Here is a 25,036-nt window from a genome sequence, read left to right as displayed (position 1 = left end):
TTTTTTTCTAGATTTTCCTCCTTTAAAATTGGGTGCGTCTTATATTCCGGAGCGTCTTATACGGCGAAAAATACGGTACCTATAGACCTAGCTTTGCATATATCCCTACTTGTTTGTCCCTCTTCTCTTTGCAGTCTGTACTCCTCTCCCTTGGGCCCGTTAGCTGCTTACCCATAAGCACAACTGCATGTTGCCCAACTATCATAATTCTCAAGTGCCGCATTTTAAATAAAATGTAGTAATCAATACTTTTTTTAGTAAACATTCTCATTGTCAAGCCCCCTTCAGGGGCAAAACTACAGATTATGGGGCCCCATAGCAATATTTTGATGGGGTGTCCCCTAATAACTATCACTGATCTTGTTATATGGACATATAGCTTAGTCCAAGTCAAAGACAGTTAGCTATTAGCATAGTCAGTACAGTACTAGGGACTATTGCTATGAATATAAATTGTCAGAGGATGAAGGAACATCTCAGTATTTTTGCAGTGCAGAAAGAGGTGGTGTGGTAGTCAGAAGAAAGGAAAAAATCTATGGTTCAAATACAAACTTCTTTAAACTATAGCTGTCAGTTTTTAGCTTTGGAGACACTACAGATCGTCTGCCAATGTTGGTCTTGACAGACAAACAATTCAGCCTTCTGACTGTAGAGTGGAGATGGGATGAACCATAGGAGCATTGGAAGCTTCTGATCAGATTCGCTGTATCATTTTTATGGGGCAGCACGGTGGCTCAGGGGTTAGCACTCCGACCTTTGCAGCGTTAGGTCCTAGGTTGGAATTCCAGCCAGGACGCTATCTGCATGGAGTTTGCAGGTTCTCCCCGTGTCTGCATGGATTTCTTCCGGGTACTCCGGTTTCCTCCCACATCTTTGACTACAAATTCTGTATCCTCCTCCTTTATGTGTTATATCAACTTTTGGAAATGTGATTGGAAATGTCACAGTATAAGGTCAGGGTCAGTAGCAACCTCTTCATACCTTAACTATATAGTACATGAGTTGTGTTACCATTCATTGCATGCACACATATTTTCTATGTTTAAACTGTCTCGGCAACCCACTGAGTAGAACTTATAGTAAAAAAAAAAAAATCACCTAAAAACTAAGCCCAGTGAGTCCTGAACTGTCTTGGCTTCCCTTTTCTTTCTGGGGCTTGCCATTCTGTCCAACAACGCCATTTTCTGGATTCTTCTTTATTACACCCAATCTCACACTGCACAAGCATAAGTACACGTGACATGTTATCCTCCAAATATAAGAAAAAATCCTATCTCACTGCATTCCCCACTGAAAGCCAAATAAAGTCCAATCTTGGGCATGTGCAGAAGGAGTGGCCCACAGCTTCCTGGAATATGTGATGCAAATATACGCATCATGTCGGTAAAGACAGAAGGGAACCTCCCCAAAAAAAGAGTTTAAAAAAAACTGTAAATATTTTGTTATGTAAAATGAATAGCCACCCTTTTACATAATGTTAAAAATGTGATCATATGTCCGCTTTAATGGGGCCTCATAAGACTCCATAATAGCTACCTATGCTGCAATAACGTTTATGCCACCTTGCCCTTTATTTTTGGAAATGTCTAAATACTTTTGTTGCTGAAATAACTAATGCAGTTTCAGAAAACATACAACCATTTCTTTGGGAAAATAACAATATTCTGATTCTGTTTCTCCCAGTATCCAGGTACTTGTATGCCAGAGTTTTGAGTAATTACACAAGATGGCAAATATGAAGATGTCATGTTTGCATAGTGCCTTGTCAGAATGAAAGTGTTAATTGTTTACATTTTGTTTAACAGGGTTTCTTTTCAAACAATATTTTCTTTTCATATATGCCAAAGTACTCCTTTAATAGAAAGTAAAATTTGGAGTGCAAACTTTGCAAAGCGAAGACTTTGCTGTTGTAATGTTTTTATAAGTCCACACTTATGTCCTCACTACTTTGCAATTTTGATGGCCACACTTGGATAAAGCTATTGATCAAACCCATGAAAACTAGAATAAAGTTAGCACTGAAGGTGTTGTCCCTAGCAGCCAATCAGTTATATTTCAGATGGGGATCTCACTGGTTGGTATGAGCAGCTGTATTACTGCAGTTCAAGTTTTTCTTGCTCTACTTTTAATAATCCAAACACTCTGGCCCTGGTTTATTAAAGCTGTCGAAGGCTGGAGAAGATACCTTTTTATCAGTGAAGCTGGGTAATCCAGCAATCCTGGAATCGATTTCTTAAAAGTAATTTGCTATTTGTTAGCAAATGTTTTCTATCCTGGACCAGATGCATTCCAGGTTTGCTGGATTACCCAGCTTCACTGATGAAAGTGTATGCTGTCCAACCTTCAAGAGCTTTAATAAATCAAGGCCTCTGTGTCTATGTATTTCAGGGTGTAAAGAAAACTGGGCTATAAAGTATTCTGGAGCATGGTAATCCTCATGTTAATTGAATACACACAGTGCAAGCACCTCTATCCTTTATACTTTAACCTCCAGTGCTATTGAAATTTAATTGTGAAACAGTTATCAGTATTTATAGAAGAGATAAAGTAGAATAATGTAAGAAATGGGATTCTTACATTTTCTAGAGGAAATGTAGCTTGAGAAAATTGTAATTGCTGGCTGTGTGTAAAGGGATACACTGAACTCTAATCCTGCCCCTCAGCAGATATCTTGTGATTTAAAGCCGCCATACACTGATCAGCATTTTTAATAGATTAGATTCAATAAAAACAAGCTGGTATTTAGTAATAGAAGCCTCCACTGTTAATTAGGGGCAGTAGATTTCCACTAATAGGCTTCTCTTCTGCATGAAAACTGCAGCTTTTCCCTCCACTCATGCAATGTCAGATGAATGTGACACTTGGAATCCGAGTGCTTATTATACCATCTCTAGTACAGCGATAATGATTCAAGAGAGTCTCCAGAAGAGAAAGAAATCCTTTTTATGATAGGAATCTATTCAGTGATTTACAGCCCCAAACATGTTAGGGTCAATATAGACAACTTAGCGCTGGGTTAGGTTTGTGCCCTTGTTAGAAGAAGGGCTGAAACAATGGAAGGGGTGCTGCATAGACACCTAATCAGTTCTAAGTATCTATTGTATGACCGCATTTACCTAATGATCATCACAACTAATTACAGCTAATTTCATATGTGCTGTGCTAAATGAGCTGAAGGTGTGATTGCATTAATTTTCCCAGGTTCGCATTGTATGTAACAGTATAGGATAACAGAACCAAATGTAAAGATATGTACACATGTCAGAACTATTCTGACATATGTATAGTGGTATCCCCCTCCCATTAAGTCATTTATCAGTTGCCACAGTGGATTGATGAATGACTAATTCAATGGAGGAGAGCACATCAGGGTGCTGCTTGCTTGTTTTTCCCTCTCCATCGAACAGAATGGTGTTGGTACAGCACTTGTTTGTTCTTTCACTGGATATCATCGGGAAAAATTGTTTCCAGCAACAATCCTCTGAAGTCTATTGAACATCCCTACAAGGCTGTAAGGAGGATGCAAACGGAAGTGGTAATCTGTTTTTTGTTGCTGCCATGAAAACCCATAAGCTTTCAGACAATGTGACTTCTAATAGTATAAAGTAATGTTTTACCATGGTAAAACCTATCAGACCTTGACGGCAATATATTTTACATTTGTAAAATCCAGGTTGTGGTGTTTTATGAAGTTATTTTCTGCTCACTGCCTTAAAGAATACTCGGTGATAGTTAGAAATCATTCTCATATGGCATTGACAGGTCATGTGACTGGGATCTTCTTAGCCAATCACAGAACATCTTTTGTTATAAGCCAGTGGCTGGCTAAGGAATAAAGCACAGCGTATAAATTGGGATATTTCTACATATGCACAGTGATGGGGACACCGTTCATCAGGCAGATCACTAAACAACTGATTGGGAATATCTGCTGGGATTTCCTATGGGGGTGGACACAGCAGGGAGTCTCCCACTCATCCTCTCATTTCTATAGAACTAAACAGTGCTGTGTTTACAGGGCTTCATTTGACATGTGTAGCTTGGCTCTGTCTCCATAACATTATTATTATTATTATTGGATAGTGAAGGAGAAGGAGGAGACTGAGAACATTTTTCTGCTGCCCTTCTCTTTTCCCTAATAAGCATTCTCCTTGATGGTGTTTGAACACTGCAGCATACTGAATTAGCCTTTTGAGCTGCTTTTTCCTTTCCCAGTCTGATTACAAAGGGCTTATACAATGTCAGGATTAGTTCTTAACACTAGGTGCTTTTACAAATTCACTTAACATTTCTAGTTATAGAACTATAGAATATAGTAAATATATTTTGCTGTTTTCAGAGGTCTGGAGTTCCACCATGTAAAGGGCCATACAGGTCTTTCAAGCTCCAAATTGTATAATGATAGGGATTGACATTTATGAGTGGTGAGATTTATGTCCTTCTATGGTGAAGATACTTTGAACTCTGCTGACTTCCAGGAGGGATCAACGCCTGAGTTTCATTTCCAGGGGAGGCCTTATTATTACAATTACATGAACATAAAATCTGATGTTGATTTTTTATTGCTCTGTTGATTAATGTTCTGTAGTTATTGCTAGCAGGAAATAGTTCCCATTTTGTATATATTCTGAAAACTTTGTTTTGACTTTGGAGAGATGCCATGAATCTGAATAGTGGATGTCTGCAGTTGTGCATAGAGTCTGATTCTAAATCCTTGCACTTTGTGTTCACTGATTTTAAGTAACTTTGTTTTTTTTAGGTTCGGCAAGCAGTAACTGTTGTTGTTGGGACCTGGCTTTTGGAACTCAGAGACAGATATTTACATGGTAAATGACGAATATCTCCCAGATATCTATTGTTTACCTGTTTACTGTAGTTTGCAGTAGGTTTGGATCCTGATCAAACCTCATATCTGTCCAAAATATTGGCCCATGGGTGGCTAGCATTAAGCAGATTTAAATATAGGTGTATGGACGGTTTTTAAACTCGTCTGACTGTCATCCAAAGAACTTTGTATGTGACATTTTATTTGTTGAGAAGCTGAGTTCATTCATCTCTAAATGCAGACAGATTGCTCTGGATTATTGGAAGAAAATTGGCATGCAGTGGGAAAGAGAGAATGAAGATGATCTCAAAGATAAGATGGACTTCAGTGATCCTTCTCCTTCAATTTATCCATCTGGAGGTGAGCTGTAAATGAAAGTCTACATAATAAAATATGCTCATAAGATTTGAGTTTGTTCTGTGTTGCCTTTTAATCCATCACTTTATGAAATTGAATTATTATCCCTCAGATTTATAACGAGGAGTCTATGTTGTAATTATATAGTAAATTAAATTTCCAGTTCACAGAGTTGGTTTCATCACACCTTTTTGTTTCAGTGGAAAGACCTGGCCTCGGATGTCGTGAGCTTGTCTTTAGAAACCTGTCAAAGATTCTTCCAGCTGTCAGTCACGATATAACAGACTGGGTTGCAGGAACCAGAATCAAAGCATCTCAGCTGCTTGTAGTCTTGTTGTTACATGCAGAAGATCACACCACTCAGCACATGGAGCTGGTCCTCAGCACGCTGTACATATCATGTCTGGATGAGGAAGGGAAAGTAGTGCACAATGTGAGTATTTTTCTGTATGCTGCAGCAGATTTACAAAAGGAAAGAAAAGAAGTAGTGAGAATTTTCATGACAGTATTCAAACGTTAGCTTTTTTTTCTTTGTACAGCAGACATTTTACTCAAACAGTGTGCTTAATTTTGGCAGGCCACTTCCTTTTCTTAAATTTTCAGTCTCCTGGTCCTTTCATTATTTATTACATCATTACAGTTAATAAACCTACTAAGAAAAATCTGAAGCAACAAATACAGCGTTCAAACCAGATGCCAGGTGGTGCACCCAGTTAAAAAAGGCTGGGGAGAACACTGAAATAATTTGCATTTTTCCATCACAAAAATGATCAATTCATGGTACCGTACCAATGTATTGTTATACTTGCATTTGTTGATTGTGCCCATTGCATCTGAGCAGTGATATCCTGTTCCATACATAAAGATGGCAGGCGATGAGCGAGTTTTTTACTCTTGTCTGCCTTATCTGCATATACGTAGTACAGGAATTTTTCCCCTTTCTTTGGGAAACAAAAAAACAAACACAAGAAAATTTCTGCAACCAATAGCAGTCACTTCTAATGTTAGCAGCTTCATTGATCGGGAGCACCGCAGATCAAGCTAAAAGTGGTCACGGTACATTGGATGTCCGGTATTTGATTCACTGTACTGCTGGCCTGTATAAAGTTCATGGAAAGAAAGGGATCATTTTAACTAAACATAGAAAGTCTTCTATTAGTTTAAAAAAAATGCAATGCAATTTCCTGTGTACTTTTCTCCTTCACATAATGAACATCTGTAAAAACTGATCTCTGTCCCCCCTTTGAATGATAAATGATACTTTAAAAATGTCTGATATTTGTTCCTGAAAAATATTTTTTTGCCATTTATTTATTGAATCCACTCCAGAAAGACACAAAATATTGTCTGCATTTTTTCAAGCAATTATGTATTGGCATACAAGGTGAATGAAGATGGATGGTAGTGGGCATGGTGGGAGCTTGTTTTTGGTGCCTCCAGGAAATGAAGAATTAATTTATTTTACATCCCAGGTGTTAAACATATTTCCTCTGTCAAATCGCACAATGACAGCCTGTAAAACTGGAAATATTTTTTCCAGTTCATGTCTTGAAGAGATAAGCCTTTACATGTTTTCTTATGTGGAGGTCTTATGAATGATAAATTGAGATTACATTAAAGTGTGATTTTATGTACACTCTGATGAAAACCCATCTATATGTTACAAAAACATTTCGAATGACTAGGAAAGAATTAGGATGAATTGGAATTAATGTTCTCACTTGCTTTGAGGTTGTGGTGCTGTTACCGTTTCTCCCCTCGGCAGTCTCATGAATAAGAGTGGCAGTGAATGGTACAAATGCCTTTCACTGCTGCCAGGAGCTGTGTGGGATCGCTCAATCCTGAGGCATGTCTGCACCTACCCATTGAATGCCCACCCAAATTTTATTGCTATCCAGGGCTCAGATTTTCTTTCATTTACTGTCACGCCACAGCAACAGAACCTTCACTAGACAGAAAGTGACGGGAAAAATGGCAACAGAGATGCCATGTGAATAAATTGGACACACTGTTGTGTGATCAGCACCTCCAGGTTTCCTTACTTCCCAGTGCTGCAAAACTGTAATTTATCATGTAAATTCTAACCAGATTTCGAATGAATACATTTTGAAATGCCCCCACTCACTTTCAGTATTCCTGTTTGGCTACAAAATGTGAAAGACTGAAAGAAACATCAGTGTGATCTTTAAAGTGTATGTCAACTCTAATAAATATTTTATATAATTGATCCCTCTGTAATGTCTAAGCAGCATGTTTTAATCATAAAATACCTAGTAATTGTGCTACTTTGCTTAGCAATTATCACTACAAGTTTAATATTGATCATGCAATGCAGAGACCTCGAAACTTTGAACAGTTTAAGTCTTCTCCCTTGATGCCGGCCCACTACATACCTGTAGTTCCAAAGTAAAGTTACAGCAGCTATAACCCCTGTTCAACCCAACACAGTTTGTTTGATAGCTACAGGAAATGCACTGTTTTCAGAGCAGTTAAAGATTTGCGTGGGGTTTACATGGGGCTTAAAGTCTCATTGCATTCTGAGCACCTTCTTTAGGACTTTCCCCCAGCTGTCAGAGCTGTAGAAGAGGTAGGGGACAGGTGGTTGCGGAAAATAACAACTGAAAGTGTTTGCCTAATTTTTAGTGTCTTTGCTTGCTTTTTTTTCCATAGTTCACATTGTGCATGCTTTTTATTTATTCATACTTTTTTTTGTAACATCTTATCTCTAGAGTGTTAAAGCAGCGGAGTTGATTGGAACCTTTGTGAACCCTGAGGTGTTTCTCAAGCTGCTCCTGCAAGCACTGCAGAAGTCTCCCCTAGCCTCACACCTAATGATTCTGGCAGCATTTATCAGAGGGAGCTCCAAAGAGGTGCTGAAGCCCCATTTACTTCGTATAGCAGATGCCATCTCCCAGACTGACATCTGCCAGAGATCAGAAAAGGTAATAAAATCTACTGGGACTCCCTGGTATTCTAATCATATGTGAATGTCATCAGTTTACTATTATTTTTAATTTCGGTGGAAATGTTTTAGAATGTCTTATTTGAGTATGGTTAGTAATATGTACATGGAAGTAGTCATATTTACCTGTGCAGGCACTGCTTTCTGTTTAGTTGAACTGCACAATGGCTGTGATCTACTAGACCTGATTTGATAGTCCTTGGATAAGGTCAGACTTTTTGTAAGGCTAACTGAGCAAATATAAACAGCCCATCCGCCTCTGTGCCTTCCATATCCACTGCCCCTGGCTGTTTTTTTGTGTTTTTTAAAACTTGCACAAATACCCCCCTTCCTCCCACAGACACTCACAAGATTGGCCTGATTTGGCATTTAGCACTGCAATGGAGGGTGGAGAGGCAGGATGCAATTCCCCTCTTTCACCATTATCCAGTAGAGGAATGGGTAGGAGACCTATAGGCATTGATGTTTTAACGTGTATGAGGACCCACAAATCCAAACTGAATATTTGCATGTCAAGTCAGGGCCCTAAACTTGCAGAGAGTAACTTTTTTTCATCTGTAGATTGTTCATTCCCAAAAGAAAAGCCCAAAAGTGGATCTCAATGTTTAGCATCATTTGCTATGTTCCTCCTGTTTCTGAGAAATCATAGTCAGACAGAAAAAGTAATTTGTTGCCATTCCTGCTGTAATTTACATGTTCCATTGTTATTAGTTTAGGATGAATTTCACCCACTTTTTAAAGAAAATAAAAGGTGATTAAGCCCCTACGATGGTAAATAAATCTGGTAGACATCTGGCCATCTGTTGCAACAATTGCTCCAAGTTTATTGCTTTTGCCATTTAATTAATTTTCAATTTCTAATAATTGCCTTAAGAACACAGAAACATTTATCTGCAAACATTAAATGAGAAGCGAGGTCCCCTACACCTATATTTATACCTGTATACTATATATAAATAATACGCAGAAGAACAAATCTAAAATGTTACCACAAATATATTTCAATGGCAGTAACAGTAACTTGTAACTACCAACCAGAAATTAAACAGAAGATGAACTATGAAGGCTGTGCCCTGAAAAATGCCAGGGAGAAGGCAAAAGACAAGTGACTAGTAATATTAATTTAGTCAGTATTTATATAGCACCAACATATTACACAGCACTTTACATATTCCATATTCCATAGTCCATATTCATATCACTAGTATTTCTTGCAGCTGGTCTTCTCAATTACTGAGAAGTAATGCCTTGTTCTATGCAGTGTCTCTGTATGGTGGCAGCCATCTTGGCAGAGACAGGGCTTTGCCTCCTCATGTCAGAGCTTCCAGCAAGGAGAACAGTGTACAGAAGAGTAGTGATATCACCAGATCTAATTCCATATCTGCTAAGACTAGCAGCCAGCAGCACCAGTGTCTTGGATATCTGATATCTATTCACAAGGTAAAGGCAACAGTATCTGTACACCTTCACATACCACAAAGTGCAATGTTATATCTTCAAGAGCGATTTCAGACAAAAGGTAGCTGTTCCCTAAAATAAAGCAAATCTTTTCACCCCGGTTTACTGCTTTTAACAAAGCCAGTGAAATGAAAGATAATTGTTGATCAGTTACCATATTGATGTCCCAGCCTACTGCAGTAAGTTTTATTTCATAAGCCTGTATGTATACCCTATAGTGAACTGCATCAAAGCACATATGTAAAGCACAGTATCTTTAATTCAATTTCGCATTCATTAAAATGTTGCAAATGCTGATAAAACAAAACCTGGCATTCTTCATAACTGGCATATGCCAATAGAGAGTTGCCTTCCATTTACATGTTCCAGCACCTTCTATTACATGGTATTCCTTCATATTAGCCACAGCAGGTGAACAGACGCAGAAACTCAAGTGAAAATATCTCACAATACAACACCTAACGAAGAGTTAAATTGCCAAATGGTTTAAGCTGAAGGATCAGTTTTTAGGAATTGGCCTTTTAAGTTATCCAGGTTGTAAACTTTTGTTTTTCAAGTTTGCAGGTTTGTCACCTGTAGCCCCAGCCTAATATGTTGGCGCTTTATAAATAAAAGCTAATAATACTAATGATAATATTAAGACTATTATGTGATATGGGTTCGTAGAAAAAAATATGAACAATGTGGGAGGGACTAGAAGTTTCCCTGCAGTGTAATCTTCCTAGACAAGAGCTCATGACAATGTCCTCTATTATTTACCAGACAGTAATAATTGCTGCAATTTCCAACGTGCTGATGTATCAGAAGATAATTAACAATGTGTTTTGTGTATATGTTCTTACAAAGTGAATTAAATAAATATACCACACTGTAATTGAGCCCATTGTTAGCCTGGTTTACCTGGGAATATCTCCCTCAATATCATGCTGATGATTGACTAGCCATGCACATGGCCTAATCCAGCCTGACAGCACAGTTTTATGAACTAACCCAGCCACATCAAGAAATCCAAATTACCTATTTAAAATGATACAGTGTCAGCACTCCATGTCATTGCAGCCCCTGAGTGCTGTGATCTTCTTCCTCTAATGGCTGGATAAGGGCTTCATGAATTGGATTTTTCCCAGGTGTATGCCTCTGAATTATGCACCTGTCAGCTGAAAGAGCGAAATGCGATATGAAGACTTCAAAGGAACTTTCTTCTAAGCATTCTTTATTTGACAATTATATTTAAAGAGAACATGTCATGGTATGGCCTAAACCATAGGAAGTAGTAAGTGTCCTGCTATCTACTCCTTTTAGACAGTGAATATGTGAATAATTCTAGTAATTTTTACAGGACATTTGTACCTTTTAATGCAGTTTAATTTCCCTGTGTGCAGCCAACCAGCTATGCACTTACTTCTACTCCATACTATTCTCTGCTTCTATACTTCCCTTCCTCCTTGATTCAGATTTGTGGTGACCTCTTCTTGCATGCCTTAGCCCAATTTTTTTTATTCATATGACATTTAAGTCATATTGTGCTGGACCATTAAAGGCCACCTCATATACTGCATAACCTTGGGAATGTATGAGGCATGCACACCAAGAGAAGACCCAATGAGAACACTTTCCACAGTAGGTCTGTGAGGCACCAATATGACTAGATCAAGGTAAAGTAATTAATGAAACACTGGTATGAAACAATAACTCCATAAATCCATAGCCATGCCTACTTACCATAGCAGGAGGTGAATTCTTTCCTTGCCATGTTATGTTATGCGCAGGTTGGTATATCTGGTTCCCGAGGGTTAAGGTTTTGAAGCCCCACTCATTTTTATTACATTGTATATACACTATTGTGTAAAGAATTGCACTACCTATAATTATTATATCCACAGCTCACAGTATATTACTGTGGTGGTCAGTGCGAAGAATGTCACCCTTATAGATAGCCAAAAAGTTAATTGGTGTCACATAAGAGGTGCAAATTTCCCAAGGAATCACTAGCAACATCCTATTACATGTTGGATCTTTTGTTTACCGCCTAATAAACAAGAGCAATGTCCCAAACTGCTCTAAACTCTGTTTTAGTTTCAGCTATTAGCAGAGTTTTTTCCCATTTTCTTTTTTTATGAGCGATTGGCTTGTCACGAGTCTCTGGTGTCTGTTTGGTCTAGAAAGGCGCTGGAAAATGAAATGGTTGAAGACTTTCTTAATGCATTCGTTATGCACTGGCTAGCAGTATTACTTAGATCACACGAGCTACAGGGAATCGGCAGCTGCAATGGTGTAACTTGAGCGTTAGAAACTCCATCATAAATTTGTCTAATAGGAGAACATAGGTAGGAGAGACCTAATTCATACTTCACAGTTACCGGCTAATCTACATGGCGTCTCATGTCTGATAACCATCTAGCATTGCCAAGTGGTGTGTGCAGAGATTGCTAATATGACCATCTACATGACCATCTCTGCTGCCAAGTTGCATGTTTACAGTTAGCACCTTAGTTGAGAAAATATTTTAGCAACTTTCACCTAGTTGCAGATTACAACTTTTTTTGCTACAGAACCTTCTCCTTCTACCCTATCTCTCTTTGAAATCCCCAACATTTGAAAGCCAAACAACCCTAATAACCCTTTCCACCTCCTAAATGGAACGTATAATGGATTTCTGTACTACATTTATAACTTTAAATTAAAATAAGATACTAAATAATAATAATATATTAATATTTTGATTACCACTTGCAACCAGGAGGTGGCACGTTCCAGAATACATGTACCTGCTATATACAGTCGATGGATAACAGCTCATACAGCTGCTAAAACTTAATTTCTGCTTAACTACACTAATTCCGCATCATCCAGCAAAAAAGAGACTCCTCTAAAGTACCTATTCAAACAAATGCTATTGTCACTAAAATGAACTTGGCCTGGTTTAAGCCTTTTGCAGACATCCAATAAACATCTGATGATTGTTGCTGAAAAAAAATCTTTTGTGATCTTATCCAGTAATGGATGAATGTTCTATGTGGAGGGGAGGGGGAAGATGAGTGATTGGCACCCTGCTGTAGACTAATAGCCTAACTTGTCTTTGCTAACAGCAGTGCTAATATGCAGGCACTGCGTATTCTTTGTGGCCCTTTTGTGTCCATGTAGAGATCTTAAGCACAGCCTATAGTCGGGATTGTTTTTTTAATCAAATTGGCCACAGTGCTTTTTCTGATAAGCTATGCTAAACCCATCTATTATTTTTCCCATATACAATAAGTGTTTTCTTATTTGTTTATATCTGCTATGCTCTCATAATGTGCTTCTACATTTTGTAAACTCAGGTCAGTATGTCTGTGCAGGATAATCTTAAGTGTCCATCTGAGAGGTATGCTTGGTATGTGATGAGTGAGAAGTATCATTTTATGCTTTAATCAGTAGGCTAATAGGTCAAACTATCTATATTTCTCATCTGTACTCCTAACAATGAACCTATTTCTGTCTAATGTGTCTTTCATTTGACAGGTGCTGTACCTGGAGCAGTTGCTGTGTTGCCTGCAGTCCTTGATTAGCATATGCCAGCAGTATTGTGCAGACATCAGCCTGCATTGTATGAAAGTGCTGATAACAATATTGGCTAGCCCAGCCTCTGAAAACCTCTATGAAAAGGTAATGCTATCAGCAGAGTCTGTCTGCTTTATTCTACTCAATTTATACCGTATCTTAATATCCTGCAGTCTACTCACACACATTCTTCATTATTGTATATACTGAATTATTCTAAGGTGGAGGCTGAACAGATAAAGAGTAAATTGTACACATCTTTTGTGTGTGTGCTAAACCTGGCCAGCCTGTCTTATCCCTGTTATATCATTCCGCATTCATTTAGTGCCAAGATATGTGTGTAAAGTGTCATTTTATCCTAATTGTTTGTAAAGAATACCACTGGTAGGTATCTAATGGCTGTCTTTGACTTCAGTGGGGAGATTCTGTCTTGATGATCATTATCTGCAACATAAAAAGTGTTCGGAAACCAACTATTTAGAGTTGCCACAGGAGTTCCAATAGGCACACTTGTTCGGCTGACTTCTAAGAAAGGAATCCCCCTCCCTTTGGAGAGATTTCTTATTTTTTTACAGTTCTTGGTAACAGGAAGTAAATCTCCCCAACAAAGATACAGACAAAAAAAAATTTGCTAGACTGGGAATATTTAAACTGTCAATGTAGCAGCAAATTAAAACCACCCTCACCTTCAGGAAAAAGACCATGAGTAGTGTTAAATAGGTTCAATCAATATAATACTGTTTCCATTTCACTGCAGAGGTAAAAGCAGTATTGCACATAATATCAAATTTCAATATATGAATGTTTTGTATATTTGAGTCAAATAATGAAAATATCCTTTGTCTGGCACCATCTTGTGTCTGTAAGCATCTTGCGTTTTTAGCATATTACATTTGAAGAAGGAAAAAAAAATTCTCAACAGAATAGCCAGACACTCTGTGTGCTGATATGCAGACAGCAATAAATATTCTCTATTATTAGTATTACTACTACAAAGTATTTATATAGGGCCAACATATTATGCAGCGCTATACAAAGTACATAGTCATGTCACTAGGAGCAAAGGGCCTCACAATCTAATGTCCCTAAAATAGTCATATGTCATTAACACAGTCTAAGGTCAATTTTGGGGGGAAGCCAATTATCTAACCACATATTTTTTTCTTTTGGAATGTGGGAGGAAACCCACTTAATCACAAGGTGGACCTGCAAACTCCATGCAGATATTGTCCTGGCTGAGATTTGAACCTGGAACCTAGCGCTGCAAAGGCCAAAGTGCTAACCACTGGGCCACCATACTGTATTCTGTGTGCTCTATACCGTCTTTCTTGACCATTTTAACATGGGGGAACGCTATAATTAATTTCAGATCCTGAGGGACCCCCTACTTTAATGAATTTATACACAGATCAAAGTACATTAGTGTGGTGCTCCATGGAAAGAATCCCTTGCAGGCCTTCGAGAAGAGTGTTTATAGATATAATGTAAGCTATTTATCCATCTGGTAATGTCACTAGCAGCTGAAAAAGTTTTACCATAATGTAGGATCTGTGTTAAGCTGGGTGTAGGCATTATATAGCTGCCATATATTGGGGACCAGTATAACTCCCAGACTGTTTTTAAGGTCCACATGAACACTTACGTCCTAAATTAGTGTGTTTATCTTAGAATTTCAACACTACTGTGTGGGGAAGAATCCATCCAGGGTCGTGCTACACTTTCCAGCCTGATGTAGGTCTCCTGCGGCCTCGGGTTAGCAAGAGATTAGCTGGCTGTTTTAGATTACACTTTCCACTCTTTAGTCTTTTCACAATGTTCATTGGTCTGGCACATTCTTGTATAAAATATTCCTATTTTAGGGAACATAAACTCACCTATAACATCACCTTTATGCACGACATGATGCAGGCTTTATTTAAAGGCACTTAAACTGTCGCCAGTGCTCCATCAATCTCAGCTAGTCGCCCCATTGAAAAGCAGACGCTGTGTCAGCAATGTAATGTTCTGCAGCTGAATCAGAACAATCATTTCTTTCGGAGTCCTTAAATACCCTTTATTGAAACCAATCTATAGCCTTTTATGTGAATACCAGTGAATAATTGTGTTATCCATAAATGTAGAATTAAGGGCTGTATGTTTAGATTGTAAGGAATATATGTATATGTGTATATTGCTATTCTGTTTTAAAGACCCACAGTCTCAACAAGGTTATCATGTCCTTGATAAGGGGATCTCCTATAGGCTTAGCTTACCTTAACGTCCTCTCAACTCCTTTCTTCTGAGATATGCCTTGTCAACAATATGACCGTATACCAACACATGGGAACAGGTCACATGCTCCTCTATACCCAGAGATTCCTAGTAATGTCTATTGCAGCATTGGTAGGGGTCATAGGTTATACTTTTGAAAGATATGGTCACTGCCTTTTTGGGCAAGGTGTCAGTGTCTCATTCTATGATTGTAATTGTGCAAGCTTACCTTTCATTTGTCTTCTTATTGGTGAGTGAAAGGGACCCGATACATACTGTGCTGTCTGAACCCACTGATTATCTCTCAGCTACTGAATATGCAGGGTAAGAGCTTAGGCAGCTAGTATCTGATTTTGGGTGACGTTTCATTCACTGACTCAACCTTTTACAGATAAAAACACATATGGTGCTATATATTTAGATGACTAAAAATGTTTCATAAGTAAATTTCAATTTAAATGATTTGAAATTGAATATTTAGATTCTTACACAAGCCTAAATTTATGTCAGCGTTAATATGATGGGTGGATTATAGTTGGTTAAATCTCACTGGCTTCTGTGATCTTGGGTTTTGCCCACTGTGGAGTTTTGATGTTCATGCTCACTTCCGACTTTCCTTTGTCTATTGTGCCTTTCTTCATAATGTAAAATAAACAACAACTAACATGAGGAAACTTTTTGGCAATTATAACCCTGAGTATTCAGTATTGGCTGTAGGTAATCATTTTGGATAAAGAGACTAAATCCTTACAAAACCTCACTTGTAACTTTGTTCATCTTTTAAAATATTGCTTCTTTCTGTACAGGTTCAAGGTGTGATGATGTCACTGGCAGAAATACAAGGATTGAATGGAGCCCAAGACCTTTACCGTCAGCACATGCAACCATTAATGCAGTGGGCATCAGAAAGTCATGAGCAATGGACCAGTTTTTCTATAGAGAGGGCCCAGTATGAAGTCCTTGTATCAGAGTCTGGTAAGTATTTTGAAGCAATTGCAAGGAGCTTATTATGTTGTATTTTTAAAGTGTGTGCTTAAAAAAACAATTGGTCTAGGAGAGAACCCATGGGATGGCTAATGGCACTGCTTGAGATTTCAGGGCAATGGAACAACAGCTCAAACAGGAAGTTAGGAGTTCAAAAGATTTTTGCTTCCCATGTACCTATGCACCTAAAGTATGTAAAGGGCAACAGATGAATATGCTTAATGCGCTGCGTTTAAAAAAAGATTGACAAAGCAACACTGGCTGCTGCTCCGATCATTTCACATTGACACAATTTTATCATAAAAGTCCCTTTATTTTCAATAGGCTTTGTAATACACAATGCATGCATGCTAAAGAAGCAGGTCCCCCGCAAAACATGTTTGAAGCTATCGATTGATATTTGAAACTTTGTACATTGTTGTTTTTATTGTTTATTACAACTTATATCAAGATATCAAATAAATATATAGGATTTTAATGCCACATAACTCATTGCTTTTTAAAGTAGTTCAGCTTCAATGAACTTCTCCTTTTCTGTCCATTTAAAGACAGGAATTCCATATTATGGTTCTTTGCCAGAAGTAGCTGTATCAGCTATATTGTGCTAGACAGTGCGAAGTGTACTGCCTTGGTTGATTTATGTGCACCAACAAACTAATTTTCAGTCTGAGAAAAATGCACAACTTTTCAATTCATAACTTCTGAGTTATAACTGTGTTGAAACTGGTGGTTGGCTTTTGTTTGCAGTACAATGTTTTCTGAGCATATCCGTGATTCCATTTAGGCTCTGAGCCAACCAACTAACCTGCTCTGCAAGTAAGCACACTGTAACCTCTGCCTGAAAAGTCATTTTCGAGGTCAATTTCAAACTTTTGACATTTGCCTTGAAACGTCATAGAAAATACAGTCATGATGCAGTAAAAGCTTTATAATACAATAAAAGTTGGTCTGTAGTGTTTTATAACTACTTTTCAGCAAAAGGAATACACAAAAGAAAATCACTGGGTTACAGAACTGGGTTTTAAAATAAACTTGTCACATACTTTGCAGTTCAAAATAAGCTTATGAAGAGGAACATAAAGTTGAAAGATGAAAAAGCATAAAAGTTTTAACTTGACACGTCCCGTCTTACCTGTCTGGCCTTTCTATTGGTTAATAGGATCTCACATCACAATAAAGTAAACCTTTCAGGATATTATTATTATGGGGGGGGGAGGGAAGACGCAATTGTTTATTTTTGTTCTGAAAACCCACTGGCTTCATCACTGACTTCTGGATCATTGAAAAGGCATGTGCACATATGGGAAAAGTCAGAAGTCCTTTCTGTGTACTTGTCTCAGATCATAGAATTGGTGACCATTAAAGAAAGGGGTGAGCATGACAGCCATGACACCTATGAATGACCTATGATGATAATGTACAATATAATGATGTGTATATAAACCACATTTTAAGCATGCAAAAGTAGTATAATTGTTCTTCACTGTAAATTGGTGGAGTATGGCCACTAAATAACCGCTTCCAGTGGGCATAGCAAAATGTAGTTCTCCTGCCCATTCAGTATATATAGTTATATAGTTCCTCATTATACCAGCAGACATTATATCTTCCCCTTTTTATAAATACTGTTTTAGGCTGCTCTTTAACCTCTGTCTTTTAACATCCATCCCTGCAATACAGATTAATCATACAATATGTTCTTTGTGGCATTGTTCATCCTAATATGTACATGGCTCTTTGGAATCCCTGGCTGTTTTGCCCGAGGGCAGATACCTGTATTTCTGCCATGCTATGCAGTAATTGTTTCCCTATAGTCACAAGATGAAGATTAATTTCACTAATTAACCTCTATGTCCCAATGCCCCTGAACATATCTTGTTCTTTGTGTAAAAAGCTAAGGTCAGCTCTTCTTTTCTCAATGTACTATTAAAATTAAAAAAAAACTTTGTTCCAGTGCTGCAGCCTCCATAAGGCTTTTCTGTATCTGACACTTGCTTGAATGTCTGATGCCTGTGTCCCCCACTTCATGTCCTAGTTCCATCCTCTGATCTCTAAGCAGTAGTCTCCAATAGATTGAAGGATGAAACCACTGCATGTGGCAGGGGACATGGGGATCCCACATTCCCTGAAGTGTTGAATGCTGAAGGGACTGACAAGGGACTTAATGAAGACACAGGCCATGGAAGAGGAAGTTTTAAAGCTGTTCTATTGAAAGATTATCTTACCTTGTCAGGTTACTTTAAATGTATTCTCTATACATTTTTTAAAATTATACTTTGAGAGAGTAAAATTGTGCAGAGTAAAATTGTGCAGAGGGCTACAGCATGTCATTGTCATGTAGGTGCCACTCTCTGAAGCATTCAGAATTTGCCAAATGCTTGAAAATGAGGCATGGCTATAGAAGAGAGCATAGTGACTTATGAAGTCATCAGCCTGCTGCTTTTCCATTTACTGCTCAGTTTCAGGATGGGCATATAGAGTATGCCATCTCTATGGTTGCTATTCTGAGAGGTTAAATTAAGCTGATACAGAGCTCCCTCTAGTGACCAAATTTCAAATTTCTATTCGATATTTAAAAATATAAGAGAGCGAACATACAAGAACATGATAGTCACATTAAAAATGACTTAAAGTAAACTGCAACAATAGTTTTAAGTGTCTGCTCACTAGGAATACGCTACACTTCCCCGTCAGTAGTTCCTGCGGCCAGTAACCACTGCTTCAACCACATTCTATTGTTGTTGGTTAGTTCATAATAAGGGCAACAAATTAAACCATGACCCCCGTGTGTATGTATGCGTCATAAGACTTAGTAATTCTATTATAACTGTGTTATTCTCTCTCTTTCAGGCCCTGTCATTGGAGAGAATCTGGACCTGTTAATACCAGTTTTGAAGAACTGCCTTCAACCAACAAAAGATCCTCAAATGCGCCTGAAAGTGTTTACCATGTTGTCAAAACTTCTTCTAAAACCCAGTGAAACTGTCAACTCAAAAGGGTTTGTAAAGATTCACAGCACATCCTTCACATTAGAAAACAATAAGCTCTCATTCATAGAATTTTGGGCACTCATCATAGAATATTGCAGACAGGAATGCTTGAAAGGCGTATTGTTCTGTCCTAGTCCTACACAGAAATGTTAATTAACTCTCTAAAGGAAAACCAAGCGCAAATGTGTCTCTTAAAGCAGGCCTCCAGGCAAGCAGCTTCCAGTGGAATTACTAGCATGATATATAGTAAAAATCTATCAACACTTTATTCCTCATATAGTTACTATATATGCCTAGAATGAATAGAACCTTGATGTACAATACTTCTCTATCACAAGATTAAACTAGGAGCGAAAAGGGCAGCACTGCAAGCCAGTCGGGTTTTAGTGCATGGTAATATTCTGAAAATGTAATAAATAAAGTTTAACATTGTGGGGAGTCTATCGGAGACATTCTATTTAAGGCCTGGTTCAGACTGGCCGTGAGGTTGTGGGGCATTTACTGCTTCCTTGTGCCAGTGAACCGATGCCTCGGGAAGATGCTACAAGTAACTTGTACCTGCTTCTACAGGTAGCAGCAAAGTGCACCACAGGTAACATGTTGGCACGTGGTTACAACTTTGGTTACATCTGCAGTGCGGCTCTTCCTCCAGGGAAGGAAAAGAAACTGCGCGACCAGAAGCATCTTGACTCTTTCTTGAAGTGCACCATGATCCACCACAAACGTACACAAAATGGTTCCCAACCTCTTCCATTTAAGCCTATGTACATGATGGCAGTATTTAATATTTTCTTTCCTATCAAAGAGATATCATGTAATGCACTATTTTTCATTCCTCCGATGCCAGGAACTGACATAAAATTATTATAACTGGGGATTCAACAATAGATTGATCTTTAATTAAACAGAAATGTAACTTTAATATGTGCAAATATCTATGCACTGGGTGTTGGTGGTTTAATTGGAGATCGTCCATTGGCAGGCCCAGACTGCTAGAATTGTATCATCAGAGGTCTGGTAGTTTATTTAGCTGACAGCGGCTGTACAGTGGCATATTTTCATGTTTTGCAGCTAACTGGATGTGATTTATGTGCCCAGCAGTGACAATGTTGGACTGTTTGGGCAATAATCATATCTGGAATGTTTAGTGATTACAAACATTCATTCTGGTTGCAGTCAGCTGAATTTTATGTAATCCAGGATGCTACTGGGAGTTACAGTGCTTGTTTATTATATTGGAAGTCAGTGTTACTGAACAGATGGTGCAATATTTGTATTGTTTGTAGATGATAAACTCTAGCAAACATTGCCACTTATCTTATTTGTTTATTTATTTTTTACATCTGGGCGTATGAACATAATATTTTTAGAATTGATAAAAAATAATGATTTGATTTTTATATGCTAATGGATTTGAATTGTTCATGATCAAGCATTCACTGTATCTCAGACGTGAGCTGTTTTTGTGCTGTTAGAAGTTTGGACTGTGTTTGTTTTATTCATTTATGAGGATGTCAGCCTTGTCTGTCTTCCTAACATCTCTAAAGGTAAAACCCAACAAAGTATACAACCTAATTAGACCATTTATAGATATGTATGTGAAAGTTCTCAAATTGCTGCAATCCCTTGTCTATTTGGCATTGTATTTAAAGTGAATTATGGTTAAAGGCACCCATAAACATAATCTTAGACTCGTTTTACACCTGTACTATATAGACTGCGCTGACTACATATATCAGGACATATATTCAGATCCTCCGTTCTTTCATCAGTTTGAATTCATAGAATTGTATTAAAGTGCCCCCTACTGGCAGATCATTAAGAAACAAAACAGTCATTATGCAGAATTATTCTCTTTATAAAATAAAAAAATAAGAGGGACATTTCCACATTTGTAAACTAATCAATCACTAGCAACTTTGTAAGAACAAAGTACATTGATTACTGACACATATGAACTCTTATAGATAACAAACAATATTGTTACTAATGGACCCCTAATTATATTGTCTTTCACTTGCAGACAGTTTCATTTGCAATCAGAGACCATCATAAAGGAGATTTTGGTTCCCAACTTGAAATGGCAGGCTGGGAGGACAGCAGCAGCCATCCGGACCATAGCGGTGTCCTGTCTCTGGGTCCTCTTTCAGAGTGAGGTTCTTTCCTCACAAGAGGTACAGTAATATGCTAAAATCATGATTACACCCAACACTGCATTGTTGAATGGAACTGAAAATGAATCTTGTCATAAAAACTAAGGCACATAAACTAACATTATTTGTCTTCAAATTGCTGCAGAGGACCCTCAATCTTAGTCCCAGGTTGTAGTCCCTGTAAGGACTCCCCACTCCTGACAACCAGCAGCTGATAAAACCCACTCTCCCATAAACAAAAACCCATATTTAAAGATGAACTAAAGTTCCACTTTTGAGAATACATAATCAGGCAGGTTAATATTGGAAAATCCCTCCTACCTGCCTGTTCACTCTGGGTTTCTGAAAAATTAACTAAGCTGAGCATGCACAGCATCCACTTTGGTTGCCAGAATACCCGGTATTCCCAGCTTCCCCTGCACGTGTCGGGAATTAATGAACTCCTTTAAGAGTGACATTCCTGAGCAAAGTTGATCAGTATGTGCATCAACTATTTAATTGAGAATGCCCTATTTATTTTATAGATTTCTGTTTGATTTGTTTTAATAATATACAATTTGTAATATAGTAAATATAGACTAGTTAGTCTAGCCAGATTTCCAAATCCTCCCACAGCACACAGGACAGCGCCCCTGTAATTTTAGTTTATACACCTGTAGGCAAGACTGTTTTTTTTTACTCACAGTGAAACATTCCTGACTTCCAGGGTCCAAACTGTGGACCTCCTTGGTTTACTTTAGGATTAGAATTTTCCAAGTCAGCGAACTGGAACAAGAGTGACGATAGTGACGTTGTAACAATATTAATATTATTTATTACACAGTATTTATATAGGGCCAACATACATATATATAGCTGTACAAAGTCCATAGTCATGTCACTAACAGTCCCTCAAAGGGGCTCACAATCTAATGTCCGACCATAGACCTATTTCATTAACAAGGTCAACTTGGGCCAATTAACCTAACTGCATGTTTTTGAATTGTGGGAGGAAACCGGTGTACCCAGAGGAAACCCACGTAAACACGGGCAGATCGTGTCCTGGACGAGATTCGAACCTGGGACCTAGCGCTGGAAAGGCCAGGGTGCTAACCACTGAACAATTCTTAATCTTATTCCATATGACTTTAGCAATGTACATACTTGTTAAGGGTCAGTATTGTAAAATACCTGAGCACAGCCATTAGGCTGTTTTAAAGGGAGGCCAACAATGTCATTATTTATATTCTCTCATGACAGGTTTACTTTAAGGTCACGGTCGGCTTCAATCTGAACACAGTCTTTGCTGTGCTCTTGGTGTTCTGTTAGAATTATGAAAAATCAAAGGGTTGTAGGTTGGCAGCTACACTCATTTTTACATTTTAAATAACAGATCTGGGTGCTGGAGGCTCCAGGTTTTTTTTAGGTTTTGTTATCTTAGTGTCCTGGACTCCACCCAACATTGAACTTAAATAATTTATTAAATAGGTAATGAACATGGCAGGTATTCTAAAGTTTCAAAACTAATTCTGTTTTTTAATTTTTTCTTTTCCATTGCTGAGATTTATCCACTCTTTCTATCCCATAGATGTGAAATGAGAGACTTCTCAAAACTAAAAGATTTTTTTGACAAGTGTCATTGAAACAACTGCCCCATTTGGGGAATCCTCCCTCTGCTTTTTCCTGTTCTGCTGGCAATGTTAAATTGTATTTTTTTCTGCCACTGTTGGTCCCAGTGACCCCTCATTTTTATCCCTCAATTTGTAACACGTATTGTGTGTCTTTCAGATTCTTCAGGTTCAGGACATTGTGATGCCCACAATGCTGACCACTTTAGAAGAGGATTCAAAAATCAGCCGATTGATGTCTTGTCGTATTATCCGGGCTCTCCTAGATGCCAGTGAACACCATTTGGATCCAGACACACTAAACAAGATCTACCTTGGCAAGTGTTCCTAAATTTATATTTTGTAATGATTTTGATTTAATTGGTACATCGGCTTTTTTTGCATCATTTTCAAAGCCCTAACTGAACTAAATACATTCCATGTGCATTGGAACAAAATATGTTTTGGTTCAATATCTTATGGTTCATTTAGTAGCTTTTACTTGGCTGGGGGGGGGGAGAGTGGACTTACAGAGATCACGGCTTCCCCTTATAGATCAAGGGTTCCACTCTGTGCCATGGAGGCAGGGAAAGGCTTTTCTATTCTGGCTGTAGCTGCTTCAGAAAGAAAACTAACCAACTAACTGAAAGATATTAAACAAAGACACGTTTAAGCATTCATGTCAATGGCTGTTGTTTCCTGCATTTGATAAGTATTCATAACAAAACACAGTTTAGAAAAATCAATTGACCTTTATTAATTGGTACACAGGGCAGTTCAGAAGCTGTGTTTGAACTCCTTTTCATTGCTCTGTGACTCTGTAGATGCAGCATCTCATATTAGGATATCTTTGAACTGCAGGCAAAGCTGGTCAAAAGCTGCCTGTTCTTGTAAAATGCTTGCATTTGCTATAGATGTAAGTTAAGGACGGTATTATTCAAGGATAAAAGCTCAACTTTTGTACCAATGCTTACTTGCATATTTCAAACGTAAACACCCCTTTCCCAGCAAATATCAAACACAAAGTTGGGGTCCTCCCATGAAAGCAATGCTTTCTTGCTGTACCATGAATTCTGTGTAGTATTGTGAAGTATAAGTGAAGTATTCAGCAGGGGCAGGGGGGAAGTTAGAGGTTTTATCTGGGCTCTAGGTCCACCAATGAAGCAAAGGTCTGTATGGAAATACAATTTTTATCCTTATTATTATATTTAAAGCAGACCTGACAGTAAAGCAATAAGGCTCCTGGGTCTCCCTCCTTTACAAATCACCTACTGTATCTGTCTTAAAATAAGTGAGTTTTAACATATCCACATTGCCCAAAATCCTGGCCTCCCAGTAAGTTTTCTTGGTAATGCAGAATAATCAAAATCTTGAGAATGACACGATTGAAAAATCCACAAGTCCATTGCAGTCTTCTAATTATATTTTGGCTGTTCATTATTTCTCAGGATATAGCTAAGAATGTGATCTCACCCTTGCCAAGTCTCCAAAAGCAAGAGCGAGTAAAGTATCAAACCTACCGGTCTTTATTCTCTAAAGGTTTATACACACTATGAGTAGATGGTTTTGGGAAGGGGTCCATAAAATGTAAGCAGAGCGTGACTTCTAAGGTTTTCAAAAACAAGTCTCATTTGGGCTCCCTGGTAATATGTGCATTTTGTATTTTAATATTTTGAATTGATTTTCACAGATTTATTAAAACGACTTGATGATGCTTCAGATGAAGTCCGAATCACAGCTGCCAAAACTCTCGATGTATGGTTTAAATGTATAGATGACCGGTATGACAGGACTACTTATAAGGCTCATCTGGAATTTTTATACCGAGGACTCCTTGTACACCTTGATGACCCTGATACAAACCTGCAGACTACAGTATTAGGTATGTTCTAGGTTTAAAATTTTTATGTCTTAGAATTGTGCTATAAATA

General features: G+C 38.0%; 1 protein-coding gene and 1 long non-coding RNA gene across 2 annotated transcripts in view; one reads left to right on the top strand and one right to left on the bottom strand.

Annotated features, from left to right (window-relative positions):
* DNAAF5 (dynein axonemal assembly factor 5) overlaps positions 1 to 25,036 on the top strand; it is a gene marked incomplete in the record, with an annotated part of 33,831 nt that overhangs the window by 4,416 nt on the left and 4,379 nt on the right. Inside the window, 10 exon segments of the mRNA XM_072417823.1 lie at positions 4,760 to 4,872; positions 5,046 to 5,185; positions 5,383 to 5,615; positions 7,912 to 8,124; positions 13,104 to 13,247; positions 16,199 to 16,367; positions 19,227 to 19,374; positions 21,390 to 21,540; positions 23,287 to 23,443; positions 24,796 to 24,987. Coding sequence (XP_072273924.1) covers positions 4,760 to 4,872; positions 5,046 to 5,185; positions 5,383 to 5,615; positions 7,912 to 8,124; positions 13,104 to 13,247; positions 16,199 to 16,367; positions 19,227 to 19,374; positions 21,390 to 21,540; positions 23,287 to 23,443; positions 24,796 to 24,987 — 1,660 coding nt within the window.
* LOC140335293 (uncharacterized) lies at positions 5,231 to 15,494 on the bottom strand. Its single transcript, XR_011921679.1, has 2 exons — positions 15,395 to 15,494; positions 5,231 to 5,585 (listed from the first exon to the last, which is right to left on the bottom strand). It is a non-coding gene; the product is annotated as an uncharacterized lncRNA (long non-coding RNA).

Source organism: Pyxicephalus adspersus, chromosome 7, assembly GCF_032062135.1.
Source record: "Pyxicephalus adspersus chromosome 7, UCB_Pads_2.0, whole genome shotgun sequence".
Lineage (NCBI taxonomy): Eukaryota > Metazoa > Chordata > Amphibia > Anura > Pyxicephalidae > Pyxicephalus > Pyxicephalus adspersus.
Note: the sequence above shows the minus strand (reverse complement) of the source record. Positions and strands in the feature narration are given on the sequence as shown.